This window comes from Alligator sinensis, unplaced genomic scaffold (assembly GCF_000455745.1).
Source record: "Alligator sinensis unplaced genomic scaffold, ASM45574v1 scaffold371_1, whole genome shotgun sequence".
Taxonomy (NCBI): domain Eukaryota; kingdom Metazoa; phylum Chordata; order Crocodylia; family Alligatoridae; genus Alligator; species Alligator sinensis.
The window spans coordinates 144,800-154,104 of NW_005842262.1; the positions used below are offsets into that span (position 1 = coordinate 144,800).

Sequence of the window (9,305 nt, forward strand, 5' to 3'; positions counted from 1 at the left end):
ATTGTGAATGATGTTTTCCAGTGTAATATTGGGATACTTATAGCTAAACGGCACATGTGAGAGAACCTGGGCATTATTTGCACTGCCGTTTGTATACATTTAAATTAGTGAACCACAGGAGCTGGTAGCCTGGTGGGACGCTATGCTATGAAAATCTCAGGGGCCTGAAAAAAACACCAGACCAAATGGGTCATTTGGAACAGTAGTTCTCAACCTTTTTTTGTACCAGGACCCATTTATAAACGTCAATGGCCAGTCCCAACCCATTGCCTCTCACTCCCGACCCTCTGCCCCCTACCCTCTAGTGTGTGGGACAAGGGGTGGGTGTATGGGACAGCGGGGTGTGGAGCATAGGGTGGGTGTGTGGGGCCAGGGGGCCCTAAGCAGCTCCTTGCAGTTTGGAACTCTACCAACCTGCAAAGGAAAAGCCATGGCTTCCCATGTTTTTCTCCTTTAAAGAAGAATCCATTTTTTAAGTTTGCTCACAACCCTTTCATATATTCTTGCGGCCCACTTCTGGGTTGCAACCCATGGGTTGAGAAATGCTGGTTTGGAGGATTTTGCTTCCTACTATTAAATGAAAAGTCTGTTCAGAAGCTTAAAATTATCCTTGTTTGCACAAAGTCAGTTCTGAGTGTCCATATTCCTTTCATTGTCACCACTAGTACATGGAATAAAACTCAAGATCACAAAGGCAATATTGTCTGGTGATTAAACCAGTGAACTGGGAAACAGAAGGACTGAATTCTATTCCAGATATGGGGTAGGGTATTGTAGCATTTGTTTCTTGTTCTCAAACTCAAATCTCTGTCACTTCATTCAATTAGCTCACAACCCCAGCATGCATGGCAGGGGGCAGAATGTCAATGATGGCCTCTAGTGGTGTTGTTTCAACTGGCCCCTTCATTCTCATTTATTTGGGCTGGGAGGGACTGTGCAGAACTTGTCATCCTTTACAAGGGTGGTCTCCTTGTCAGTCCCAAGCCCATTAGGGGTGGGGGCACTCTTTGTTGGACCATCTTTAGTATTGAGGCGTTCATAGAGGTGTATATATTCTGAAGAATTCTATTCAATAATATTTTCTCCAAGCTTCTTGGGTGAAAATTGCCATTTCTCAACTTCCTGAAATTATTTGCAGAAAGTTTTTTTGCATTATTTGATATTCTGGCTTTCTGATATAAAAAGTCAAAAAAATTACTGAAAAATAGGATTTCAGGGGAAATTCTGAACAAAAGAAACATTAGCAGATTTTTTTCAGCAGCTCACTCACATTCACTAGATTGTTCTCTCACCATTGCCATCTTTTGTCCTTAACTTTCAAATTCAGTGGATTGTAACATTCCTGCCTCAATGCCATCCTTCCAAGACAGATTACAACAAAGGAAACACATGGCATTATAAAGGCAGGTAGGACTCCAGTATTGCCTAACCTGTTTAGGTTGAATGTGGAATATGTAATTTCTACAAGACTGTAATTTGGATCAAAAATGTTCACATGGAATTTGCAAAATCTACATCAGCAGATTGCTATGGGTGGAAGATCTGCTGTGTTTATCCAACGATTTTCATAAAAAAATTACTCCAGCAACAAGTGAGAGAGTGCTGCCAGACTGGCAAGGATGGAATATATTGTAAACATGAAGTAAAGCTATGCATTCATTGCCATAAGCAGATTCAACAAAAAGTGACTTTCAATTGGCACATTCAGCATATATACATCTCACAGTATTCAAGTAGATAGATATTCCATCACCTACTGGCTTTTCACTAAGCCTGTATTTTTCAGCTACTTTGCAGTTAAAGTTGGTCATGTTAGGAAGAGAGGGTTTGTTCCAGGAGAAGAAAGATGATTGCACTGATTTTTCAGTTCCTCTTGATGGCCTAAAACTGGAGAGTGAAGATTAACCAGAAACATGTAAAACAGACCCATGCCCTCTTGTGTCTAGTGAGAGTTCAGAAGTAGGAGAATGTTGACTCTCTTTCCTGCAGGAGGGTAGGTTTATGCTAGCTTCCCAAGCAGGTGGTTAATCCATGTAAGAGAAGTCAATGTTTTACCCTAGCAGCCTACCTTAAATTGACTCCTTATTTCATCCCTTTTCTGTTGGCTGTGTGGCTCATTGGGAAGGCTGATCTTCATACTTCTAATATATAGTAGTTGTTTATTATGAATCTAATGTTTTAAGCTTGTCATCTGATAAATTCCATTGGGGTTTAACCAGTTGGAGGTCTAGCTCTAATGAATGTCATAGCCCAGCTGTCCATACCAATGGGTTATAAATCTGTCAGCTGCCTTTGATACTCTTGATCTTGACATGTCTGGGTTCTTATAAGGATGAATGGGACTTTTGTGAGGGATGCCAAAGTACTTCTCTCGTGAGCAGTCAGGATGCAGTTTTTATCCTCCCAGATGTGACTTGACATGTGGTTCTGCTAGATTTTATTCTTTCAGCCACATAGCAACAGGGTAAGAAATTTTGATTTGTAGGTCATTGTGAATTGAGCTGATAAACAAAGTAGCAGTCTAAAAGGACTCCCTGCTCCCCATGCTATAATCAGTCCAGACACCCACACTGATCTGGGAATACACATGGCTTGCTCCTCAGAGGATATCTGACCAGAAAGCCAGGCTCAGTCAGTAGTCAGAGTCCTCTCCCCTCTGAGCCTGACTTCCCCCTTCTGTACCACTCCTGGAGAACTCCCACTGGCTGCAAGCCAGTGCAGCCCAGCAGCTCTCCAGCCCAGCAGCTCTCTTTAATCTCTTCCTTGCCAGGACCTTTCCAGTCTACACCATCATGCACCCTTCCCCTCAAGATCTCTTTCGGGGTATTTCCCTCCCTGGTTACCTCCTCCCCCGCCCATAAAAAAAATCCACATTACAATGGGTCTTTTTGCCTGTGATGGATTTGGAAGGAGAAGGGTTGCAGAACCAGGTATACTTTGGGTGTTTGTCATCTCCATGGTGTACAACCAGTGGAGGGATGCGTGGTCTGTGATCCAGGTGAAGGTCCTGCCCATCGAGGAATATTTGAGGGCTTCCACCATCTTTTTTACTGCCAGAGATTCTCTCTCAATGCTAAACTGATTCTTCTCCCTTTGTAAATAGCTTCCAGCTCAAATAGAGGATGGCTTGTTCCTCCCCATACACCGTTTGGGACAACACTGCCCCCACCCCATTCCAGAAGCATCGGTCTGGAGTATAAACTCCTTTGAAAAGTCCAGGTTGTACAGGACTGGTTCCCGGCTTAGGCAAGTCTTCAAAGTGCAGAACACCAGGGAAGATTCTCTGGTCCACTATACCATTTGAGGATGTTCACCCTTCAGAAGGACTGTGGAGGGGCTTGCAGTTGAACAGAATGGCACTATAAACTGTCAGTAGTAAGTGGCCAATCCTAGAAACCAGCATAGCTGTGTTTTGCTGTTTGGTGTTGGGAACCTCTGCAAGGCCTGGACCTTGTCTACCAGTGTCTGTAATTGGCCATTCCTCAGGGGGTACCCCAGGTGTGTGATTTCGGTCTTACCCATGTGGCACTTAGCTGGGTTTGTGGTTAGACCCACTTCCCAGAGTGACCACAGCACTGTGACCATGAGATCCAGGTACTCTGCCCATGTCTAGTTGTAGACCACTGTGTCATCCAGATATGCTACTGCACATCCCTGATGGGGCTGCAGCACTCAGTCCGTCAGCCTCTGGAATGTGGCTGGGGCCTCATGTCCAGAATTGGTATAAACTGAAGGGGATAGAAAATGCTGTCTTTTCTCTAGTTTCTGGTGTTAATGGGATCTGCCAATACCCTTTTGTCCAATCAAGGGTTATCATATACTGGGCAGCTCCTAGCTAGTCCAATAAGTTGTCAACCTGTGGCACTGAGTACATTGAATTTTGAAATTGCATTGACCTTTCAAAAATCAATAAAGAACCACATAGTTGCCAGGGGCTAGCCAGCCCACATCATCACAAGCAGACTAAAGCAGAAGGTTAGTGTACCCAGGGGAATAGTGCTCCTAAGAAAGAGAGTCACTGCACTCTGAACTGGAAGAAAACTTCTAGGTGATCCTTAATGAAAGATTCAAGTACAGACTGCCTTATTCCCTATAATAGCCCAGCAAGTTGAGCTGAACCTAGATACTCAGTTTTAACAATGCTGAAGTTTAAGATGATGGTCACTGGTGGCATAGCATTTTCAGTAGAGCTTGTTGAATGGGAGGCACCGGCAGAGGCAAGGTATCTGTATCATTTTATTGTAGGGGTTTAGTTTCATCTGGAGATCACGCTGTCAGCATCAGGCAGCTATTCCCTCTTTTGCTTTTAAGAAAGAAAATTGCAATCTCCCTTACAGACTTGTCTGCCAGGTGCACGCCTATAAATAAGACGATAGGGCTGGAGGAGAGCTCCAGGGCTATCCAGTCTAGTCACCTTCCATCTCAAATCAACACATCATCTAATCTCTTTCAAACATGGATCAAAAACTACATCTTAAGAGCACTTATTTCTTTTGTCCTCATTACTTCTTATTGGCAGGCTGTTCCAAAGTGATTGCTTTAATGGTTAAGTACCTACTTCTAATTTCCAGTCTGAATTTAGTCATGGTTAGCTCCTACCTATCTATTCTTGTGCCAGCCTTGTCCTTTAGCTACAATACTTCTTTTCTCTCCCTCCCTCTCTAAATTCCCTTAATTTATTTATGAACAGTGATCCTATTCACTTTTAGTCTTTGTTTTAGGTAAGGTGATTTAGTCTCCTTTCCTATGACAGGCTCTCCATCCTCTGGTTGTCCTAATAGGCCTTCTCGGCACGTGCTCCAGTTTCCATTAATCTTTCTTGTACAGTTCTGGTTACTCATATTCCCAGTAGTCAAGAGGAGGTCTCACCAGTGTATTGCTTAATGATACTACTCTCTATCTCTACTGGAAATACCTCTCCTGATGCAACCATAGTGCTCATTTACCTTTTTCATGGCTGCATCAAACTAACAGATTGTGTGGTCTCCTAGTAGAGCATACCCAGTTGTCTTCTCCTTGGTCATAAAATAGCCATATAAAAAGGCAACCCGAGTCTCTGCTGAAGCATTCTAAGGACTTCATTGTGTCAGGGAAAGCTTATGGCTGCACAGGGGCCCTGGTTAAATGAAATTTTGTTTCCTCGTGGAAAGATGTCCAAATTGCACAAAACCACCACTGGCCTTGCTAGAAATAGTGGACAACTTTTTGGTGTGCACAGAAGAAAAGTGGTAGATTTAAATTGCATATTAAACTTTGTTTCTCCAGGTTGCTCCCCTCAAACTCAATGTTGATCTAGTAATAATAAGATACTATAGTGATGGTGTGGCATAAGAAGCCAAATAGAATAGATTTAAAAAGGCAGAAACTTGCATTGCTGCTGTCTGTTGTAAACATTTCTGTTCAGACTTGATTTTTCCAGATATAAATCCAAGAAATATTAGGAGCACTGAAATCTCAGACTTTCTTTTTGTTTAAATGTTTTCATGTGTAACAATTTCCCCTCTCTGTGTATGCTGAATACATCTTTAAGTGTACAGTAAGAAAATAGCTGAACACAGTTTCCCTATTAAAATAAAAACTACTTGGTTTCATCGCCCACTAAATGTAGTTTTGTTCTGGGCTTTCCCAACTCGTTGTTCTGCAAGTGAAGAAGGAAGGAAAAAGTGTATTTAATCAGGGCAAGACTCTTTGGCATTCTTGCTACTGAAGCTTGAGGAGCTTCTGAATTTCTGCTGAATAGAACTCTATGAAAGGAAATAAAGGCATGGAAGGATGACATTTCGGTGCAAGAAGAGCATGTATTTAGTACTTTCAATTACATAATGGGGCTGAAATGGATTAACAGGACCCACGCATTCTTTTCCTTGAGAATTGCTCCCAGCACTGCTTTTCTCTGCTTCTGATACTTCATTCACAGTACTAACAAAAGGGTTCTCTTTGTTATTGCTGTTAGTTTGAATTGCAGTAAATTGCATCAACGTTGCTTAGAGCAAAAGGGTGATTAATCAGCGGTCCCTAGCTGAAATGGAAAAATGTTCCCCATCATCAAGTTTAAATGTGAATATATTTGCCAAAGTGCATCATTTAGGGTTGAGTGTGCTTGGAGAGATGCTTCGCTTTTGAGCAAATACTTTTGGATTAAAAGATGTATTTCTCATCACATCAATGAATAAACTGTGGTGGGATATTCCTCTAGACAAAGGAAATTAAATATTGCTGCCTTTGGCCAGATCATCTTCATTGCATTTTATGTGATCTGTGCAGTGTTACTATTACATTTTTGTCTTTCTCTCCCTCTCTCTCTCTTTCTAGGTGCTTTTATAATCTGCTGGACCCCAGGACTAGTCTTGTTGCTCCTTGACGTTTGCTGCCCTCAGTGTAATGTCCTGGCCTATGAAAAATTCTTTCTGCTACTTGCTGAATTCAACTCTGCCATGAATCCTATCATCTACTCCTACCGGGATAAGGAAATGAGCGCTACCTTCAAGCAGATCCTGTGTTGTCAGCGCAGTGAGAGTGCCAATGGTCCAACAGAGGGTTCGGACCGCTCTGCCTCGTCACTCAATCACACAATCTTGGCAGGGGTGCACAGTAATGATCATTCTGTGGTTTAAAAAATGGGCAAAGAAATCAGAAAGAACCACTGAGAACCTAGTGATGGATGAACAATAGCAGGTTGTAAAACCCGCATACGAAGAGGGGTGGGCACAGGGAGCAGAAAAAGTAACAAACTTTACCAGATGCTCTTAAACAGTAATGGACTACAGAAGTTTCATCCAGAGAACCCACTCTTGCACAAGACCTGCTTTGTGTGCAGAACTGGCTGTGCTGTAGCCCTTCATCCTTTTTATTTCTACTTTTTGAAAGTAGAAAGCAGATTCCTTGCAATGAAATTCCTAAGTAACCTTTGGAAAGTCTTGTTTTGACTACGCTAACTAGACTGTCAGACGCTGCTTTGTCTTTGTGCCAGTTGGAATCAACTCGGATTAATTAAGCTTGTACCTGCTTCACTGCATTTACATGTAGCCACTTAGTCGTCTTAAAAAACCCCACAAGAATACATTTCATTTAATAAACACTTAATATTTATCGCCATCAGCATGCTTGTGATGGACACTTTCTGAGCAAGGAGAAAAACCAAGCTGTAGTCTTTGTATTCTTAGCTACACTGCCATTACTACAATAAAACAAAATTATTTTTTCTAATGCAGGCAACAGAAAAATGGTGGAAATTCTGACTGTTCTTATCTTTGCTGGAGTTAGGAGCATGCATGTTTTTTGTGTATGCAGATTGTATGTTTAAAAAAAAAAGATGCTCATTGTAAAGTTTTCAGGAAAATAGAAAAGCATAGACTGTATTACAGTATTTGTTTAGATTATGAAATAAACAGCGCTCTAGTCACAAGGTATTTAACTTTCTTTTTTTGAAGTGTGGTATAAAATATGTAACATATACAAGGGGTCCCAAGTTACTCGCGGCCAGTTCCTTCATGTAAGGTACATCTTTACTGCTCTAAAAGAGCCATAGTCACATTAGTAAGATGAAGCACAACATGTTTTGTTTTTAGGATCTGTTTATGGTGGTGAAGTGCTTTCCTCATTCAAGTGAGAATGCAAACGGGATTTTTTTTTAAGAATTAAATATTCTGGGGTGTTTTGCACAGAGCAAAAGGTATTTGTTAATTAATTACCCTCTGTGGTTACTTGGACCTAAGGTACAATGTTTTTTAAGGAGACCAAATATATAATAGTCTATCACTATAATTGAAACATCTTTATTTTTTTTAATATATATATACTGTTATGACGAGCCAACCTAATATATGGATGCTTTTTCAATTGTGGCTACTTTAAAAACAAATGCCACTTACCTAAATATAAAATCCCAACAATATTTAATGTTAATCAAAGTCCATCAATCGAATCATGACTAAATTATAGGGAAAGTATCTTTAGTATAAAGAACTTGGGACCTTTGTATGCCAAATTTTACACAGCTATGTGCATAACAATGTAACGTACAGCAACCAGAAAAAAAATTAACAGGTCATTTTTTTGTGTTGTTACATGCCTATATACTGGTAATAAACTTTTGTTTGAGGTTAGCAGTCAGTGTAATATTCTGGAATGTTATGCTAGTATTCCAACATGAAGCTTTTGTACAGGGGGAGTTAGCGTATGTAGATTTTAAGGATACCTGAAAAAGGAAATTAAGTACTGAAAACTGAAAGCATAAATGCCAAGGGACAGGCTGAAATCCTGGCCCTACTGAAGTCAGTGGCAGTTTTACCATTGATTTTGATGGGGCCGGGATCTCTACCTGTGATGTTCAGCATGTGCATAAAGGCTAAGTGGAAGTAGGACAGGTGAGAGCAGACAGAGGGGTGGGGGTGCTCCGAGAAGTGTCCAGGGACCATTTGCCAGTAAACCAAGAGATTGTTTTTGCACTTACTTTGTATAAAACACACAGTTATATTAATACTTATTGAGGAAATACATGAGCCCATGGTTTTTCACTTATGTAACTAACTACATTAAGAAATAGAAGGTGGGCTGTTTTGAACTTTAAGAAAAGTCTACATGCTAAGCCACTAATAAAGTTTTCTCAATGAGTATACAGTGTTTTGTCTGCATGCCTCTCAGCTATTCAGGAGGAGGAGGGAGAAATACAGCAGCAAAAGGAGGGGAATGGGTTGGGGAAGATGTCCCCTCTGATCCATAATCCCTCTTCTTAGCATCCAGATGTACTTCCTTTTCCACTAGTTGCTTTAGTAAGGAGGTAAAGATGGGTTAGAATAGACTTTTCTGCCCCCAGTGTTTCCTGCAGTTGAAACAGAGGTGATGCAATGTCTAGGTTTAATAGTGACTTTTACTCTTTTACTTGTAGGCATTTCTAACCTGAGATACAACAGTCAGAAGGACAGTATTCAGGTGGATCATGGAAGGAAGGGAAAAAGGAATTGTCCAGTTGATGAAATAGCCAATATTGTTAATATAACAGGGCTCAGAAGATGGGGAGGGTTCTGTTTCAGCTTAAAAAAGAATCTCATTTGTGCAACACTTTAAAAGTAGGGTTGACCAAAAGCAACTGGGTTTTTGGAGAAGGTAGATGAGAGACTGAATCAGCAGTCATTGTCCCCAAAAGAAAAGTGGGATGATGTGCATGAAATGTACATGTTGAATGTTTCATTTCCTGTTGGTTGATAGGCAGCAAGTTGCTGCTTATATCCGCTAATCAACAGTTAAACTTCATTCATCAGAGCAATTAGGATGGAAACACTCCTGCCACCAGATGTTTTTTCCCT

General features: G+C 41.0%; 1 protein-coding gene across 8 annotated transcripts in view; it reads left to right on the forward strand.

The window, feature by feature from the left end:
* The window catches only part of LPAR1 (lysophosphatidic acid receptor 1), a 141,236-nt gene extending 132,621 nt beyond the window's left edge, over window positions 1-8,615 (forward strand). For 7 of the 8 annotated variants that reach the window (XM_006027701.2, XM_006027702.2, XM_025208998.1 and 4 more), the window contains exon 4: window positions 6,313-8,615. In XM_006027701.2, the coding sequence (XP_006027763.1) occupies window positions 6,313-6,614 (302 nt within the window). In that variant the 3' untranslated portion in view covers window positions 6,615-8,615. Of the gene's footprint in view, window positions 1-3,103; window positions 3,376-6,312 lie in introns of all 8 variants that reach the window. The other variant, XR_003095035.1, reaches the window with a different exon arrangement.
* The last annotated feature ends 690 nt before the right edge of the window (window positions 8,616-9,305 follow it).